We start from the raw sequence: 20211 nt of genomic DNA, 5'->3' as shown, positions 1-20211 counted from the left end.
CGTTCGTGGCACTGAAGTTGCCAGCTGGAATAGCCGCAGTCTGCTCGCCGATGACGACGGGAGGGCTAGGAGATGTGCGCCCGTCAACCCTAAAGACGACGAGGACACGGTGAGCGCACAAAAGTAAAAAAAAAACTGCAGTAAACTTGTTGTTGCCTCAAATACGATGGCACATACCCATACCCATTCCCAGTCAAGTGGAAGAGCTGCAAACAAGGGACGTTCTTTTTCTTCGTCTCCCCGAATGTAGCTATATAGCGGTCAAACCATGAGCATAACTGGCGGTAGTCAGGTTCGACATCAATGTGATCCATAAGGTCAAGGTGAAAGGTCAAAGTCAAGATAGTTGGTGTAATAGCCGCTGGTGTCGCTGCTGTTGCTGACATAAAGGAGGAGCAAGAAGTCGAGGGGCATATAAGAAGCATAAGCCGGGGTATATAAGCGCGTGTGCGCGCGCTCACTACCGGCAGTGGTGGTGGTGTTTTAACACCAGTCACAGGCCCGTGCATTTTCCTTTCCTCTTCCCTTTACATCCACTTACTACTACTACTACTCACTACCAGAAAAGGGGATGCAGGTGGCTTCCTGGCCTTACGGGGCTGGGGTGTAGGGGCTCTCGCACATGTTGCGAGGGCTCCTTGTCACCGGGGGTATGTTGCTAAATCGTCGTCACCGCTTCAGATGGAGTGGTTGTTACGACGCGCGTTCTTTCTTTCAATCTTTCCTCTCACGTCTCTTTCAACTTTCTGTCTGCACATGGCAGCGATTGTGGCTCAGATTGAGCCAGTGGGCAGGCCCGTGCACTTTCCTTTTCATTCTTCCTTCAGTCGCAACAACAGCAGCAGCAGCTCACTGCCAGACGCCTGGGGCGTTGGAGGAAGGTGAAAAATTAACATCCTCGAAGAAAGCAAGATGCTTAACAAATAAAAAAAATGCCTACTACTGTGTGTGTGTCAGTATGGCTATCTATGGAAACCGCCAGTCTCTTGACCACAAACGTAGCCAGGGAGACGCAGATTTTCGTTTTTTAACAGTGGAGGGCTCCGGAATAATTTCGATCACCTGGGGATCTTTAACGTGCACTGACATCGCACAGCCCGTGTGCTGTGCGATGTCAGTGCACGTTAAAGATCCCCAGGTGGTCGAAATTATTCCGGAGCCCTCCACTACGGCACCTCTTCTTCCTTTCTTCTTTCACTCCCTCCTTTATCCCTTCCCTTACGGCGCGGTTCAGGTGTCCAACGATATATGAGACAGATACTGCGCCATTTCCTTGCCCCCAAAAACCAATTATTATTATTATTATTAACCAGGGTTAACCAGAGCTTAATATCGTGATGCTGCGTTTTAAACTCTTTCGTTAGCAAGTCATATTTTTCTAACGCTTACGTACATTATTCAAGCAATAAAGAAAAAATTTAAGTACGTTATATATTTTGTACATTGTGAATTGTATCAACGGTTTTGCAGAAAATTTTGTGAGCCCGTTTGTGGCGCCACTTCTACGAACTGGTGTTTTGGTCACGTTGTATCAAAGCGTGCACCCCGCGCCCCGCGCCCTCTGCGCACTCAGTTGACGAAGGCCGAGCCAGCTGAGCGGTTGGGTGCGGTGCACTTGGCGGCGCAGTACTCGGGGAGCAGAGTGACACCCGGGAACCGGTGCTGAGTGCATGCGCTGCATCAAGTAACTTGTTTTCGTCAGTCCGCTTTGCCATATTTTTAAAAGTATATCATATCGAAATTCGACGAATTTCACCATGGCTGTAGAAGATCAGTCGTCGGCGGAGCTTTCCAAGGGGTGAGTTTCTACGATCTTAAGAATGAATGACAATGCTATGTGCGCGTTCATAGCCTGGCGCGGTTCGTCTGCGGCGAGGTGTTTGAGGTGAAAGTCGCTTTGCGCTGGTAATTTATTTCACGGAATCCAAAAGAGAAGTAACGTATTTGTTCACTTGTCAACTTTTTTTGTGTGTGTACAGAGACGAGGCGGAATGAATTTAGGGTACTCTCGCAGTCTCTTAGGGGAAAGGTCCGAGTTATTGAGCTTTCAAGGCCGGTTTCGTAATCCCTTAGATAGAAGGTTTTTCCGGCGAACAAAATGACGGCTCGTGTGTATTTCGCTGGTTTCTCTGTTCGAGTTGAAGCGAACGGCACGGTCACTATATATTGGTTTCGTCTCGCCGGATGTCCTTGTTAATGTGTGTAGCTAATTCGTACGCAGTGGTTATCAGCAGGTATTTCGTTCATTTCAATTGCATTACGTGCGATCAGGTGTGTCGTTTCCGGTGATTTCAACAGCATTACGTGTGATCAGGTGTGTCGTTTCCGGTGGTTGACAAGTTGTTCGTTTCTTCAGCTAGAAATTGTCAAGTATTTTTTCGCTTCATTTCTCCGAATATACTCAGCGTTTTGTCAGTGGCATGAATTAAGCGATGCCAAAAGCAGCTGAAATCAACAACGTGGATGAAGCAATAGACTGCTCGTGTGTGTGGTGCCTCTATGGCACTGTAACCTGGCGCACGCTTCATATTCATGAGGCGATCGAAGCATTTATGAATGTACTTTGAACGAGCTGTTGCACGTTTTTGCGGCTTACCTTCTAGTTATTCCCTGTGCAATGAATGCAGAGCCAGGAAAATGCCCGGAAAAATGCGCGCTAGTGTTGCTTCATTGTGCAGTGCAGTCCTGAAACTTCTACGTTTTCCTATTATTGAATTTGTTAAATATGTGAGGTCCAGCAGAGATGGTTTTTGTTCACATACTGCTTGAGTTAGTTTCTTGTGTTATAGCTGATGCCTGAAATGCAGCTCCTTGAGATAACTGAATTTGAATCTGCAATTATTTCCACTGCACTGAAACTTCTGCTTGAGGGCAAAAGACCAACCTTTCACCTAAGCTTCAGCAAGACTGTTGTCCATGTCCATAGTTTTTTCTTTTGTTTCAGTTACTGTTAACTTTAATCTACGCTTCAGGCAGTTTGTCTTTTTCATAGACCATGGCTCTGGGGCACACATTATGCGTTGGCGATAAGTTTTTCCATAGCTCTTGAGGCATGTGGTTTTTGGAATATGGGAACACTGGGTAAGCATGCGGCCACATCACGCCAAAATACATGTACTTTCGAGAAGCTTGCGGGCAAATCAACGCCTCCAGTGCATGTAACTCATCGAAATATCTAAGAAATGTTGGGACACAGCACTGGGTAACTGCGTTTTCAAAATTCTGAAAACTGATATGTATATTACTTGAGGTGGGCTACACGCCTCTATAAAAATAAGGACTAACAGTAACAGTTGAAAGGCCAACTACTCAATATTAGTTAACCAGTTTACTGGTTAACACATCTTAGTTGTATTCTTATGCACTACACTGCGGTGGACAGTGCTATGCAAAAAAAAACTCTTCTAACTCAAAAAGCCTATTTTTAAAAATTACGGAACATCTTGTGGAACACCCTGTATATGGGTGGGTTCAGGTAAGGACGGTAATTTAGGTCTCATGGCAATTTTTTGTTTTCAGTTAAATTTGTATACGTGATAGGAAAATGTGCCTTCACAAAGGAGTGGTACTTAGTTTTGCAAGAAACGCTGCAGTTTTCTTGGAAAAAAATTATATCACCAGAGGTGGAAGCTTTTGCAATTTTGCAAATCGCAAGTTTAGATCCCCAAAGAAAGAACAATAGAATTTTATGGAACCTGAATATTTTTTCAGTAACTATATGCAGACATTTCTGTTGGAAAGAGTGCAAAAACATTTTTTGGGTCTTAAAATTTCACAGCAAAAAACTTGCAAACATTGTTGCAAAAGTAATGCATTCCAAGAAGGCCAGTTTTTAGAATAATAATGGGACAATAAGTTGTAAGAACTTCAGGCTGAAATTTTTTGTCAGTATTGATCGGTCCTTCCTACTATCTTTTTTTTTTATTGCACAAATATGCCCTTTGGCATAAAAGGGTTATAGGTACAGGCGTGGCCAGAATAATACGGAGCACAGGAATGGTCGCAGAACTGCGGAGAACTGCTTATGTGCGCTACCTAGCATGAGCGTCGGGAACTATGTGTGTCGGCACCTGCAGAGTTGCGCCGGGGCACGGACCCACTTTTTTGCTGCAGGCCTATCGGCGTCACTGCTTAACGTATAGTCTGCATGCCTGCAGCGAAGGAAAGGCTGCGCTTCGTAGCACAACACAGCTTGGCGCGCGACATCAACGATGAACTCAGCCCGCTTGGAGGAAGGCATCATCTGGTGGAATTTGCTTGGAACAGCTCAGCATCTTTCGAGCAAAGATAAAGCCAGGGTTGAACCAAAGAGTGAGGCTCGATGGCGGGTACTCTCGCTGCGCGGGGAGGGCCAAGTGTTTCTTTCTGTCGTTGATAGGTGGTGCTTAGGTGCAGTTTCTCCTTGATGCGTCACCTGTCGCGGGCTCTGTATTATTGTGGCCACACCTGTACATGTGCAGTATGTTGTCGACTATGAATGCCAACAAGGCCAGGTATTGGGGCCCGTGGGTCCAGATTTGAGTGTCTGGTGGTTGTCTGGAATGGTAACCCTGAATGCCGAGGTGTCGCTTGCGTGCCTCCTGAAGTCCGGGGCAAGTTAGCATAAAGTGAGGTTACGTCGCCTCTGTAGCAGAAGTGGGGCAGCTCGGAAGTGGGGTCTGCAATGTCCAGGAGGCCCTGACCACAGGTGTCGCCACAGGATCCACCCGGATTCTCCTCAGCGCCATCTCCTCATGGCGAGTTAAACCGCCGGGAAGGTTGGATTCACGTGGTGGAATTAAAGCACGCTTAGAGTGGCAGAGAAATTCTTTTTTAGGCAGTACAACGTCTCCTGCAGATAATTTCAGTAGAGGAAGCGGGTATGGCACTTGCAGTGGATGGAACGCACTGTGCGCTTCCCTAAGATGGTGCGTATTGCGCGAGCCCGTACAGCTCGGGCAGGGCATGGATATGATTCCACGATGGAGCACACATCGACAACAATGCCCAGAGGACAGGCTACGTGCCATAGAACCCCTACTGCTTGTGTTGAGTCGGTATATAGGAGAAGACAGTTACAAAGGAGGTCCCTTAGAGTGGACAAGCCATCACAAATGGCAATGAGCTCTGCTATCACAGAGGGAAGCGGCACCTCTGCGTTGTATGAACATGTCTGGCGTGCGTTAGGTTGACCTGGACAGAGAAGACTGGTGTGCAGCATATTATCTTTTGTGCTTGCATCCACATAAGCTTGAAGTGTGCCTATGGAGTCTGCTGGGAGAGGAGGCTGTTTCTCTCATTGAACGATGAGTGTAGCACATGGCATGTAGGGGTCGATTGTCATTGACCTGGTGATGCTGCCAAGGAGGAGGTTTCAACGGTGCTGCGTGAAGAAGTGGATAAGTAGGATCAAAGTAATTTGCCTGGGCAGGTGCCACAGGGGTTGCTGATACTTTCAGGTTGTTGCGCATTACGGCGCTGCTCCACAAGCTCATGAGTGGTATCCAGCTGAGCTTCCGCTTGTATTGTGTGAATAGGGGTCAAGAGAGAAAAGCCCATGATAACTCGCATGACCCCTCTGTTGACTATTTCCAATCAGTCCCAATCTCTTAAGTAAGGCGTTGGAACTGTGCTTGATAAACGAGCCAAGGCTACAACACAGAATGGACTAATGTTCGAGCTATATAAAAGCATTCACCACCTGTTTTCGGGACAATTTGGCGAAATAGGTGCAGCATACTGGCGGCCTTCTGTCGGACAGATCAAACCCATGGTGCTGCAGATCCAGAGCTCTCCAAGTCGACACCTGGCACCCGCATCGATGAGGTTGTAGTAAAGAGTTGGCAGTTTAAGGACAGCTGTATAGGTGTGAGCAAAAGGCGGCATCTACCCCATCGGTTTGTGATAGCCATAAAGTTTGTCTTTTGAACCGACAGTGCCAGGCCAATCTTGCTGCACCACTGAGAGGTCTTGTCCAGAGCGGTCTGAAGGCCTACTTCTTGGTGGTTAAGGTCTGTGTGTAGTGACCAAACCGTTACATCATCCGTATACATCAAATAAAAGTGACACACTATGCTGGCGGCCGTATTTAGTATGACTTCGTGTGCTTCTTCCTACGTTTCGGTTTCCTGGCGTACGATATAGTGCATTTACCTTCACCTACACCATTAAACCAAAACGTAGGAAGAAGCACACGAAGTCATACTAAATACGGCCGCCAGCATGGTGCCTCACTTTATGCGAATGGTCGTCTGCACCGCGACGCGCTGCACCACAGCCGAATACGGAGAGCGAAGAGCGAACGCTGCAGGCGTACGCCGCACTATTTTTTTCACTGCTTCGTTATCGAAGAGAGCGAGAGAGAGGGGGAATCACCCCCTCTCTGCGCATTCCCTGGAAACACAAGCGCGGCGAGACAAGCGTGCGATAACAGCTCCCCGATAGCGGAGAGGAGCCGCTCCGCGGCCGTTCGGAGCGGCCTGGGATTTTTTTACTACCCTTGTACATACGGATGTGAGCAACGTCAGTCTTGGCGTTGTTCTCGTCCAGTGGCAAGACTGTGTCGACAAAGTAATTGCCTACGCCAGCCGCACACTCTCGTGCGCTGAGTTGAACTACTCTACCACCGAAAAAGAATGTTGAGTGGTAGTCTGGGCAGCAGCTAAGTTCCGCCCATACCTGTATGGCAGACCGTTTTGCATCGTCACCGAGCACCACTCGCTGTGCTGGCTGAAAAATTTAAAGGACCCTTGCGGCTGCCTCGCACATTGAGCATTACGCTTGCAGGAGTTCGATTTCACCGTCGCCTATAAGTCCGGCCGGAAACACACCGACGCTGATAGCCTGTCACGCGCTCCCGTCGAACCTCCTCCACAAGACACCATCGACGATGATAGCTTCCTTGGAGCGGCCAGCACGTCTGAGCTCGTTTCTATACAGCGTGCTGACGCCGAGCTGCGTCTGGTCATAGAACATCTCTAAGGCAGGCACCCCGAGATACCGCAGTACCTGGCTCGTGGGCTATCATCGTTCTGCCTCCTGAGGGGGGTGCTTTATAAAAAGAACTCTACTTCCAGTCCGACAACTTACCCGCTCGGCATACCGCCTGATTTACGAGATGAAGTTCTCCTTGCCTGCCATGATGAACCGACTTCCGGCCACCTTGGTGTTACACGCACCTTGTCCTGAATCTGGCAGAACTACTACTGGCCCCAGCTCACATCAAGCGTTATGTCTGGACATGCCGGCAATGCCAGCGGCGGGAAAAAAACGGTGCTCAAGCCTCCCGGACTGTTTCAGTGCATCGAGCCACCACAAATACCATTCGACAAAGTTGGCATGGACCTTCTGGGGCCCTTCCCTCTCTCGTCGACCGGCCACAAGTGGATTGTAGTCGCCACAGACTACTTGACCTGTTACACTGAAACGAAGGCCCTTGCGCGAGGTACTGCTGCCAAAGTTGCCCACTTCTTTATGCACGACATCGTGCTTAGACATGGCGCCCCATCGACCATCCTTACTGACCGAGGCAAGGCGTTTACAGCCCGGCTCTTACGTGATGTCTTAACGCTTAGCCATACAGCTCACTGACCAACCACAGCGTATCATCCCCAAACCAATGGTCTAACGGAACAGCTCAACAAAACATTAGCGGACATGATCTCGATGTGCGTTGACGTTGAACATAAAATGTGGGATGAGATCTTGCCGTACGTTACCTTCGCATATAATACAGCAACGCAGGAAACCACCAAGTTTACCCCGTTCCGTCTCGTCTATGGCAGAGAGTTCCGCATGATGTTGGATGCGATGCTCCCGTACAGCGATGCAGAGGTACCCCCTGAAGCAGGCCACTTCGTGGAACAAGCAGAGCAAGCCCGTCGGCTGGCCCGCTTGAACATCAAGGACCAGCAGTCCATCGATGCTCGACACGGCACAGGGACGTGCACGACAAGCTGGGTGACCAGGTAGGGTTATGGACACCCGTGCGCCGCAAGGGGTTGTGCGAAAAGCTTATCAATAGGTATTTCGGCCCGTACAAAGTCCTGCACCGCCTGAACAGCGTCAACTACGAAGTTGTTCCCGATGGAACTGTGGTCGCCAGCCGTCAGCGTCAACGCCTGAAGTCGTCCATGTAGTACGCCTAAAACAATACTTTTCGCATGACTGAACATTGTGTGCATGCTGTGTTTCGTACCTTTATCTCCTTACCCCATGTGCGAACTTGACTTTCCTCACCTCTCAACTAGCGCCAGATGTATAGTTCACCTCACCCCTATTTTTCGTTTTTTTCCTTCTCTCTCTGTACATAACCCATTCCACATCGAGACGATGTTTGCTTTTGCGGGGGGGAATAATGCCACGTGCCTAATGCGCTGCGCGGCCTCCACGCTTAGTCGAAATGACGATGAAGTGGTGGTTGGCTCTCGAGGTGCTTTGGCTCTGTGACCTGGACCCTGGCTCTCTTATTACAAGCTCTGTCTTGGGTTCTCCTCGAAGCCTACCTGCACGGATCCTCAAGTCGTGACAATATTACTAGAGAAACACCGCCCACAGCTGTTGTGTCTTCAGGAAACACTGTTGAACAACACTCTTAACAATATATTCAAACATTACATACTTTTTCGCAAAGACCACGTTGGCGGTGCTGGTGGTGGTGTGGCCGTTAACGCACATTCGGGCGTCATAGTCGAGGTGCTGTGCTTGAACACTCCTTTAGAAGCAGTCGCAGTAAGGGTTCAACTGAAGTCTCTAACTACCGTGGTTTCTCTTTATCTGCTGCCAAATAGTTGTTCTTTGGTTAATGACCTGCTAGACTTGGTGAGTCAACTGCCTAAACCCTTCCTCATCCTTGGAGACATGAATGCTTATCAACCACTGTGGGGCAGTGATAAAATAAACATACATAGGAAAATGATCGAACAGCTGCTAATCACAACGAACATCGTTGTCTTGAACAATGGTGGCTCTACTCATTCCAGCCCTGCAAGTAGAACTTACTCCTGTATAGATCCATCTCTTGCATCACCTGGATTATATTTACATTACTCATGGGCTCATGGGTGGCTCAATCGTTATGGCGCTCGGCTGCTGACCCGAAAGACATGGGTTCGTTGCCGGCCGCGGTAGTCGAATTTTGATGGAGGCGGAATTCTAGAAGCCCATGTACTGTGCGATGTCCCCAGGCGGTCGAAATTTCCGGACCCCTTCACTATGGCGTCCTTCATAGCCTGAGTCGCTTTGGGACATTAAACCCCCAAAAACAATAAACATTACTCATGGGATGCAATTCAGAATCCTTTTGTAAGCGATCATTTCTCCATCCTCCTACAAGCCGGAACTCCAGGCCCAACTCTTTGCGTTATACCTCCTCGATGGGAGTTAGGACAAGCAAATGGGACCTTTTAAAAAATATGCTATAATAATACATGAAGATGTGGCAAAATTAACTGTGAAGTAAATACTATGATCGTCAAAGTAATCATCTATATAGCTTCAAGATCTATCCCCATGGGAATCTTCCAAAACATCCAAAGCCGTGGTGGAACAAAGATGAGAAAGGCATAAAATAAGGCATGGAAGGTCTTCAAACGATATCCGACCGTTACTAATCTCATAACATTTAAAAAAACTAAAGCAAAGGGGCGGTTTGTTTGGCGAAAGGCAAAGAACAGGTCTTGGAAAAATAATGTTTCCGGTGTAAATAGTCAGACTCCAGATAAATTAGTGTGGGAAAAAATACCCAAGATGGATGGAGAAAATCAGGCATTTACTATCCCTCTTCTTAATACAAAATGATTCCGGAAGTATGTCCCTTAAAGAACAGGCTGATATTTTGGGTCAACATTTTTACAAAGTACCGAGTTTTGCAGGATATACGGATGAGTTTCTGATACCTAAAAAGAATTCTGTGCGTGAGAAACTTCCACACTTAAGCTCAAGCGAAGACTACAACTGCAAGTTTACATTGTATGAACTAAAACTCATAACTAGCAAACTGCAAAGCTACCGCGGTTAGTCCATGCGAATTCATTACGGCATGCTGCAAAACCTTCCTCCTCCTTCCCTTGAATCATTACTGTCCTTTTTCAACCACACTTGGAAGGAAAATGAACTACCTACGGACTGAAAAACAGCAATAGTAATTCCAGTTCTTAAGCCTGGAAATACGGATGCCGTGCAGGGAGCTCTGTCGTCCGATAACCCTGATCAGTTGTCTCTGCAAAACCTTTCAGCATCTCATCAATACACTAATAGTACGCGTGTTAGAAATGAACAAGAGCATATGCGGAGTCTGGCGCCATCAACCTACAGTTGACCTGTTGTTGTGTATTGAAACACAAATATGGGAGGTGCACACAAATCGCCAATATTGTCTTTTGGTATTTTTTGACCTAGAAAAAGCATATGACACAACCTGCAGGTATGCAGTCCTCCAGGACCTTGTCAACAATGGAATCGGTGGGAACATTCTTCACTGTATTGAAGACTTTCTTTCGTGCCGTATTTTTAGTCAGACTGGGGAACACTCTTTCTGACTTTTCGTTCAAGAAATGGGGTGTCCCAAGGCAGTGTGCTAAGTGTGACGCTCTTTTCTCTCGAAATATATTAAATAGCTAATATTATCCCGCCCAGTGTGCAGTACTCGTTGTGCATAGACAATTTACAAATAAGTTTCAAGTCCTGTAACTTCGCTATCTGCGAATGGCAGGTACAAATATTTATCAGTCGCCTTACCAATTGGGCTAATGAAAACGGGTTTAGATTCTCTTTTGAAAAAACCATTTCAGTCTGTTTTTCACGCAAGCAAGGCCTGCTCCCGCAACCATCCTTTAACATCAATGGGAAACCTATCCCTGTGAAAATGGAACAGAAGTTTCTTGGTTTTCTTTTTGATACAAAACTGACATTTGGGCCACACATTAAACAGTTGAATGCAGTTGAATTGCAGTAAGTTTGTTAAAAACTTACTGCAATTTTATCCCACAAGACATGGGGTGCAGACAGTATTTGCTTACTCCGGTTGTACCGGTCGCTAATTCGCTCAAATAGGGACTATGGGTGTATTGTCTATAGTTCAGCCCGACCGTCCACTGTGGGGGCTCTGAACCCGGTTCATCATTCTGAATTAAGGATTGCCTTGGGTGCATACTGAATGTCACCTATTCATAGCCTTTATGTGGAATGCAGTGAATCATCCTTGCAAGCACGAAGAATGCTCTTAACTCTCACATACACGCAGAAGGTACTTGCATTTTCGGATCACCCTTGTGAACTTATTTTCGTAAATAAGCATATGGCGACATTTTCTAGAACAAACGAAACTGCGTACCGACCATAGGAACCAAGGTAAATCAGATTGCAGAATCGTGTGAATCTGACCTTTCCGTAGAGCATCTCTTTCAATATGAAAGCAACGTTCCACCGGGGTTGAGAATGCTCGTACAATGAAACTTTACACTTGCCAAGTACAATAAGAAAGTGTCACCTTTGGCAGTGATAAAAAGTGAGTTCCTGGAAATTGAAGAAAAATAGTGATTTTTTTAGCTTTCTACATGGACGGCTACAAAAAACATGACCGTGTTAGTGGAGCTGCTGTGCAGAAGGGTTCAAATGGTAACGCCTTCATCATTAACCCAAAAGGAAGTGTTTACTCTGCTGAATTGTATAGCATATTAACGGCACTGGAAATAATAAGTAATGAAAACAATAAAAAGGCGGTAATTTACACAGACCCGAGGAGTGCTGTGACCGCAATTATTTCAAAACAAAGACATAAAAAACCCTCTTTTACTATACCTCTTTCGATAACTTCATCAACTTGCAATACGTGATTACAGTGTGCACTTCTGCTGGGTTTCAAGCCATGTTGGTATTGCTGGGAATGAGCTTACTGATTGCATAGCAGGAAATGCAACTGTGTGTGATACCTGCAAGATTAGAATTCCTTGCAAGGACTATAAGGGAACAATTAAACGAGCGTTAATGCCTATGTGGCAGCTCAATTGAAACTGTGAACAAATTAACAAATTACATCTTGTGAAACCAAATATAAATGAATGTAAGGATTGCCATCACAAAAACGGATTTTGCGAAGTCATACATTCAAGACCACGAATCAGACACACACATACTTGCTTTTGGGAGCACAGCTGCCTGAATGTGAGCACTGCAATGGCCCACTTTCAGTTATTCATATTCTTTTTAACCTGTCCATTTTATGAAACTCGTCTCACGCAGTTTCGAAAATTTTATGAGTACCACATACCATTTCATCCTTCTCTTTTATTAGGGGATGACATCGTGCATTATTGAAATAGAGTCTGAATTTTAATGAGCATATAAAGTTTTATTTGATCAGCACAACTTTTGAAAAGGGTACCCTGGAACCGACAAGAGGGCGCCTTAGCCAAGCACGGTGAGAGGGAACTGCTCGCACCCTTGCTTGTGGCAAAATCCAGCCATGAACTTCCTTTTAAATTTAAAATTTTATATTTTTAGCCACCTCACAACACCTCATTTATGTTATTTTAGATTTCATTTATTTCGTTTCAGCAGTCTTGTTTTCACAGTGTATAATTATCCTGTCAGTTTTCCTAATATAACACAGACTTACACATTTCCCTGGCGCTCTTTGGCCTAGTCATCCTTGTGCCATTAAACTCCTAACTAACCATCACAGCTTCAGTGCTGCAAAGAAGTGCCATAGCCACAGGCACACTGCAGTAATCAAATCAACTGAAAAAGGATGTTGGAAAGCTGTTTGTTGGTTCCTTTTTCTTCACTTCAGCCTCCTTACTCTTGGCACTTTTAAGTCTTGTTTCACCTGTGTTGTGTCCTTCAGTTTAATGAAATTTTTGGGTAAGTGTGTGCATGCCCAGTGTGTGCATGAATTCTTAAACCTATATTTACAACTTTGGACAAATGCTTATATTGTTAGTATGCTCAGATTATCAGTAACTGTGAAAATAAACTTAAAATGGATGTCTATAACCTTTCCATTTGTTGTGTTCTTTGGAAAGCTCATATCGTGGAATTGTTTCTTCAGAAGTGTTGAAAAGTTATTAGAGTGACAAATTTGCAAGTTTTATAGAAATGTATTGGCTGTCTTTCACTGACATCGACAAATTGTCTTAGTGACAGCTGTACAGGGGACTTTCTCACAGTATTGGCATAACGTTCTGTAACCTAAAGCTTTCTGTGTTCACCTGTTAGTCCATGAGAAAGCCATCCAGGTGGACAAAGGAGTGGGTGGTGTTGATTTTGCACCCTATGTGGACATGCGATTGAGGTTTTCCTGGCTGATGTGACCCATAAAGTGGGTCCTTCATCAGGCAGGTTAGGAGATATGCAGCTCTCATCCTCCCAATGCTCCAAAATGGGTAGAAAAGCCCAGAAAACCCTCGGAAGGTTACCTCATCTGAAGGTTTAAGATGGGTTCATTCATTATACATGAGAGCACTTTGTGAATAAAAAAAAATAAATCGCCGTCCGGGATAACAATGGGCATGATATAACTGCTAGGCCGCGCCTCCTGCTGGCACACAGGGCTCTTTCCTTTTCTTAATGGATGCCAACGTCTTTCTTGATAGATGTACCAAAACAGTGTTTTTCAGCTAAAGATTACCGCTGACCCAGTCAGCCTAGGGCCATGGGAGCTGGCACAGCACTGTCTTTTACTACACACGTGGTGGTGAGAGCCACACACATCTGCCATCATTTCATGCAGCTATGAGATCCCCTTTTGCAAAAGTGCGTGATGATCTCTTTAATTAACTGGCTTGGCGTAGCCACAAAAAGTATGCCTCTGCGATATAACTTTACAGATGAAAAGAGATGGAAAACAGATTGTGCAATGTCAGTGTAACGGGGATGGCAAATAATTTTGTAGCCATAGAAGGCACACTTTAATCCATGCTGCGTGCAAGTGGGCGACAGGAGCATTATTTTGGAAGATAGCCCTATCTAGCTCATTGCGTAGGCTGCGACTTTTTATTTTTAATTCCTTTATAATGTTTCACCATAGTTTTTGTCCAGCACATCATCCTTATGTCTTTTGATGGATTCTGATAATTTTACTGAGACAAAAGCCTAATAGAGTTTCCTTATTGCACTACCTTTTTGGAAACAAAGCTTTCATTGTCATGGCCCACTGGTTCCAAAAGACGGAGCACCATGTCATGAACTGGGTGTTAGATTAAGCTTTTTTGTGGATGGTTAAGCTTCCATTGTGTGAACTGTGCTCTAGTGTGGGTCATGAGGAATGGCATGTGGCTTAAAGGCACTGAGGACAGCTTCATGTAATTATTGTTCTCAGTAATAATTTATTCTCTTGCTCTTTCTTGCTGTGTTGGATTTTGTCCGGCAGCAAAATATGCATTTATTGGCGAGAGAATTAGATTTAAAAATCTTCCCGCCAGTTGACTAAAACTTGACAACCTTGTCAATAAGGGCGGGTTGGTACTGTTTTGAAGCAACTGACCAGGAAGTGTAGCTTCTGGGCTCCAAGCCAAAAAATTGGTGTTGATGCATGCTTGTGAAATTGGCCTGTGGTGCCGACACCTTATTTTGTTTTCGGTATATTCTGGCTTATAAAAGCTCAGTTTTCAGTGCAAGTGTGATTAGGCCATGGTACCCTATCATTACAGGTCAAATTCCATTTTTCCTCAGTGTACCTTTAAAGGGACTTACAACTCACCAGAACGCGTCATGAGACTGTGGTGAAGATTAAAAGATCTTGCCTCATACTGAAAAAAACTGAGTACTTTAATATAAATGAAATGATTGTTTATAATTTTAACTTGGCATTGAAAATTGCACAAAACAAGATGATGCAACATTTCAAGGTAAAACTTTCCATTAGCAGTGTATCTTACCACATGACCACATCTCAGTAAGATACAACTCGTATGCTGTTAAATGCAGCCTTTTTTTTTTTAAGGAAGTGTTCGTCATATTTTATTCATCATCATTTATTACCCTTAAGGATCCCGTATGGACATTACATAAAGGGGGGGGGGATATAAGAGTGTCCGGTGGTCATACTTACATGACCTTTACACTGTCTTCAGTTCATTCTTCGATGAAAAGCGATGCTCCCTTTGCATCCCTGATGCGCTTTAAGGTGTCACAAGATGATGCCACAGTGTTTTGTATTTCTAACTTGCATGTGACTGGCTTGTTCTGTGAACTATGGTACTTCTCCCTCCCACGTCTGCAGGGACCATTACTCTGATAGTCTCTGCCGCCTCTAATCTAGTCGTTCGGACTTTGCGATATGCAGAGTATAGCACTTACTTCTTGCAATCATTGTTTGTGCAATGGCAATGCTGCTGTGAGCTTGCATAATGATCCTTATTGCTTGTTTTCTTTTTTCTGATTTATGGCAAATCCTTGTCAGTGTATTCTGACTCATTGCCGTGTCAGTTGAACTATTACGTGTAAATGTGCTAGGTTGGCCTCTTGTTTGCAGACCTCTTTCTCAGCCAGAGAGGGTGCCGTAAAGTTAAAACTTCCTCCTTGAAGTATGAAACGTGCAACCATAAGTGTAGTACTTTGGTTTCAGCTCTGCTGTGCACAGTATATGAGGAATCTGATATTAGTTGATCAAATTGCTCTATAGCTCTGTAGCTGTTTTAAAGTTACAGGGCTCCATTTATTTTAAGAATCTAGTTGTCTCTGTTCAAGAATTTCATTATGCACTGACACAAGTGACCATATACAATCACTATAAGCTCATTGCTGCATGTCATGCAAAAAGATGGGTCAATGACCTATCTTGCTTGAGAGGCACACTTTTCTGCATTTCACACTTTTTCCCATAAGTTCACCAGGTACTTTGCAAACAAGCTGCATAACTGCATTCCTAGCCTGTCAGGCAAGCTAGTCATTGATGAGTCCTCCTTAGAATGCACTCCGCATGTGTGCAGGTTATGTAGCAGTTGATAGAGAAGAGCACCATGTGATTCTTGTGTGTGTCTGTGTGTGTGTGTGTGTGGGGTGCACAGGTTGCGCCTGCTGAAGCACACGTGCCTGCTGGCGGACACCTTGTTGAGCAGCTTGATTGACCTTGTTCCCAGTTGGATCTCCAGCTACATCCGATGGTGCCCCACTTCAGCAGAGCACCTTGAAGAGGCCGAGCGAAAACTACTTTCCTGTGAGTTGCTGTGCTTGTTTTAGGTGTTCATTACCTGAGTGGAGCTGTCCCTTGTTTTTTTTTCTTGTTTTCTCACAGATAACGTTGTGTTCCAACAGGGAAATTTGGTGTGCTTTCTAAATGTCTTTTTTCTCTAAAGGGAAGCACAAAGCTTTCTCAGGAGCCTACGTCATGTACCTTGTCTGTGCCATAGCAGGTGTTTGTTAGCACTTGCTGCCTGGTGTTGCACAGCAGTATTATAACGCAACTATTATAACAGAGCTGTAGAGTCTGGTAGTGCATGAACAGGTGAATTCAGAATGTGGCTGTACATGTATTCACTGCAGGGGTACTGTACTTGCAGCCGCATGATGAAGCTGTGGCACACGGAAGTGTATCACCGGTCAGCCTGGGTAACTGACAGATGTAATTGTCTTCGTGATTTACGCAGAATCTAAACAACAACTTTTGCAGCATGCATGGCTGCAATATTTTGCAAAGATGATTGTAATGGCTTGATCTGAACATTGCACTTGTCTGCAGTGTCTAGACTCGGTCGTAGGCTCATTGAGGCCTGTGCAATTGAACTGCCTATAAACCCTTTGGCATTCTGCGTTGTACATGTGCCCATGAAAGTTTTCTTAATGTGGAAATTACAAAAAATTTTAATTGCTTGGCACCTCATCATGGTGGCTCAGTGGTTAAGGTGCTCGGCTGCTGAGCCCGAGGATGCGGATTCGATCCTGGCCATGGTGTCCACATTCTGGCGGTGAAACGCAAGGCGCCCATGTATTGTGTGATGTCAGGGCACGTTAACCCATACATGGCTAGCGTCCTACATGTAGGGCACCACTGTTCTATGCAGTAACTTTAAAAGTTCATTGTGTAAAAGCTTACACCTGCTAGCTTAGGTTCAAGAGGGTATAAACTATTCCTGCGTAAGGGTTGTGTTGTGTGTGTGCAGTTTTGTGCATTGTGTGCATTCAGAAAGATCCTCCACTCTTCGTTGGAGGACGTTTAAGGCCTCTCGGTGGAGGCAACACACCACTTTGGTCCCAGCTTCCTGTAGACGGCACCTCCGGCCTGACACGACCGGGGAAAATCGGTAGTCGCCTTATCCTGTCCTCCCCTTAATCTTTACTTTCCTATCCTCTGTCTCACAGCCGTCTTGTCTTCTCCTCTCTTATTGACTTTTTCCAGGCGCCAAGGGTTAACCTTGTGTGGTGGACTACTTTGCGTTATGTCATATGGGGTTATAGTTGCGGTGTACAGTTGGTGAGGGCAGGGCTTGCTTTCAAGTTCCTGCCCCATCCCCTTGTTGGGCTCCATGGTGGTTGGCTAGCACCACGGCCGAAAAACACATACATTTTATGGCTTCCCCTCTCCTGCAAAACGATCGCCTTCAGTAAAAGAGTGCGAACCGAAGTAACGGCTCAGTTCATAACAAAAAAACAAGAAGTGTTCCCGAAATATCATGTGATACACAGTGAGGAAGCAGGAAAGCTAGCCAGAAAAATATCCCCCTTCTTAGTTTCTAAATCTCTGATTGATGCCTTGGGTCTTGGCTACAAGGTGACAAAACTAGCCAGCAGCAATCTACTTCTCCATATCCGTGACCAAGCACAATATTCGAAAGCCGCCGTGGTGGCTCAGTGGTTATGGCGCTCGGCAGCTGACCTGAAAAATGCAGGTTCGCTCCCGGCTGCGACGGTCGAATTTCGCTGGAGGTGAAATTCTAGAGGCCCGTGTATTGCGCGATGTCAGTGCACGTTAAAGATCTCCAGGTGGTCAAAATTTCTGGAGCCCTTCACTACGGCGTCCCTCATAGCCTGAGTTGCTTTGGGACGTTTAACCGTCATAAACCAAACCAAACAATATACGAAACTCACAAATGTAACAAACTTTGGGAACATTGCTGTCTCTGATAGTCTGCATCGATCCCTGAGCACGAAGGTGTCATTTCAGAATACAATTTCCTGACTCTCACCGAGGAAGAAATCTTGGAAGGTTTTCGAGAACAAAACGTTACTGAAGTCCGCCAAATAAACATCTGTAAAGATGATAAGGAAGTACCCACAAAGCACGTACTCCTGATTTTTGCCTCTAGCCAGCTCCCAGAATTCATAGAAGTAGGATATGCCAAGTTAATTGTACGACCCTTTGTTCCAAATCCTCGATGCTGCTTCAACTGTCAAAAATTTGGCCATGGCTCTGAGAGTTCTCGTGGCTGCAAAACCTGCGCCAGATGTGCATCACGTGATCATGAATCCGAGAATTCCAACACTGCACCACAGTGCCCAAATTGTGAAGGGGATCACCTCGCGTACTCGAGATCGTATCCGACCCGGAAGAAAGACAAGGAGATAATAACCATGAAAACAAAATAAAATTTAATTTCAAGGAAGCATGTCAGCGATTCAGACAGACACAAGACACATTCCTGTTCACAGCAAGAACAAATTTCACCGATGTGGTGCGACAGAGTGGTGCACCACACCGGACTTCGGCACCTGCCCCGGCCACACAGTGAGCCTGAGGCAGACCCACCCATGCCCCTGGCAGACGCAGTGCAGGCTGCCCTGCCGTCTCTAAAACAGGGAGCGCTGGCCCATGGGTCGGCGCCCCGCTGGACTTCCCTCCGCCGGGGGAGGCCTGAAACTCGCACACCCGCTGCTTCTCCATGGTCTTCCAGCACCTCTGGTGAGGTGATGGATGTAACTCCCAGTCTGCCGACGTTGCAGCGGCGGAACACCTCTCTTGAGTAGAAAAATGACGGACCTCTGATTACGAGCCCAAAACCAAAGTAAACATGACATTTTAGCACATTGGAACTGTAAAGGACTACTGAGAAATTAGTGACATAATACATATTCTAGGGTCAGTGTTGCCTCTAGCTTTATGCCTTAAGGAAACCAATCTCGGTCTACATGTAAATATTCTTAGACATTATAAAACTTTCCGACGCAATCATGAGCAGGCAAAATAGACTGTCTGGAGGCGTTGCAATTGTCATTCAAAGCGGCGCACCTGCTCAAAAAATCTAACATAAAACAAAACTTGAAGTGGTTGCAGTCAACGCCATCAGCTACAAAACAATAACAATATGTTCTGTATGTTCTACACATTGCATTAACAGTCCAAGATTTAGAAGGCTTGATCGATGAACTGCTGGAGCCATATCTGGTAGTTGGCGATCTTGACGCTCACTCCCTATTTTGAGGAAGCGAACACTGGGACTGTAGGGGCCAAATAATCGAATATTTTATCCTTGCAAAAATGATCTCTTTTAAATATGGGAAAAGCCACATATTGTTGACCAAGCTCCAGAAAAATGAGCTTCCTCAATCTAGCTTTCGCATCATCATCTGTTTTTAACGATTTTAAATGGGATATTTTAAATGACCCTCCTGGAAGTGATCACCTACCTTCTGTCCTAAGTCTAGGATCGTCTACTCCAATCATCCCCACAAGGCTGTGGTGTTGGAAACTTCACCTCGCCGATTGGTCACGTTTTAGAACAAATACCACCCTGGAAATGGAATTTTCCAGAGACCTTGCCCTAGACTAAATTAATCAAAGGTTTACTACATGCATAATATCGGCTACAACACTAACCATCCCACAAACCACAGGACTCGCACAGAAGAAACACAAAGTACGGTGAGCACAATAATGCACATTGGCAAGAAAAAAAACTGCAAAACAAATCCTGGGGCACTCTTCATTGGTATCCCTCTGCAGAGAACTTGCTTACCTTTAAGAGGGCCAAGGCCAGAGCACGGTACGTTTGAAGACATGCAGAGAAATCCTCCTGGCACAAATATGTGTCCTGAATAAGCAGTTAAGTACACTCAAAGAAAATGTGGGAAAAAGTTGGTCAATTCACTGGCGACCATACTTCTTTCACACTTTCACTTTTGACAACACCCGGTACACAAACATCATTAGAAGAACAGGCCAATATATTGGGCGAGCATTTTGCTGAATTCTGTAGGTCATCCAACTACACATCTTCCAGAAGCACAAAGCAGGAGCAGAAAAACAAAAACTTCCATCTGGACAGGCATGCATGCATGAGGACTGCAACCAGCCTATCA

At 45.5% G+C, this 20211-nt stretch overlaps 1 protein-coding gene across 6 annotated transcripts in view; it reads left to right on the top strand.

Annotated features, from left to right (window-relative positions):
• The first annotated feature begins 1565 nt into the window (after nucleotides 1-1565).
• Nucleotides 1566-20211, top strand: part of LOC144114267 ((Lyso)-N-acylphosphatidylethanolamine lipase-like) — a 52842-nt gene continuing 34196 nt past the window's right edge. For 3 of the 6 annotated variants that reach the window (XR_013310989.1, XR_013310992.1, XR_013310991.1), the window contains exons 1-2: nucleotides 1572-1798; nucleotides 15987-16135. Coding sequence is in view for 2 of the 6 variants with exons in the window: in XM_077647885.1 (XP_077504011.1) it covers nucleotides 1758-1798; nucleotides 15987-16135 (190 nt within the window). In the remaining 4 variants the exon portion in view is untranslated. Of the gene's footprint in view, nucleotides 1799-15986; nucleotides 16136-20211 lie in introns of all 6 variants that reach the window. The other 3 variants (XR_013310990.1, XM_077647886.1, XM_077647885.1) reach the window with 2 other exon arrangements.

The sequence above is a fragment of the Amblyomma americanum genome, chromosome 1 (assembly GCF_052857255.1).
Source record: "Amblyomma americanum isolate KBUSLIRL-KWMA chromosome 1, ASM5285725v1, whole genome shotgun sequence".
NCBI lineage: Eukaryota > Metazoa > Arthropoda > Arachnida > Ixodida > Ixodidae > Amblyomma > Amblyomma americanum.
Note: the sequence above shows the minus strand (reverse complement) of the source record. Positions and strands in the feature narration are given on the sequence as shown.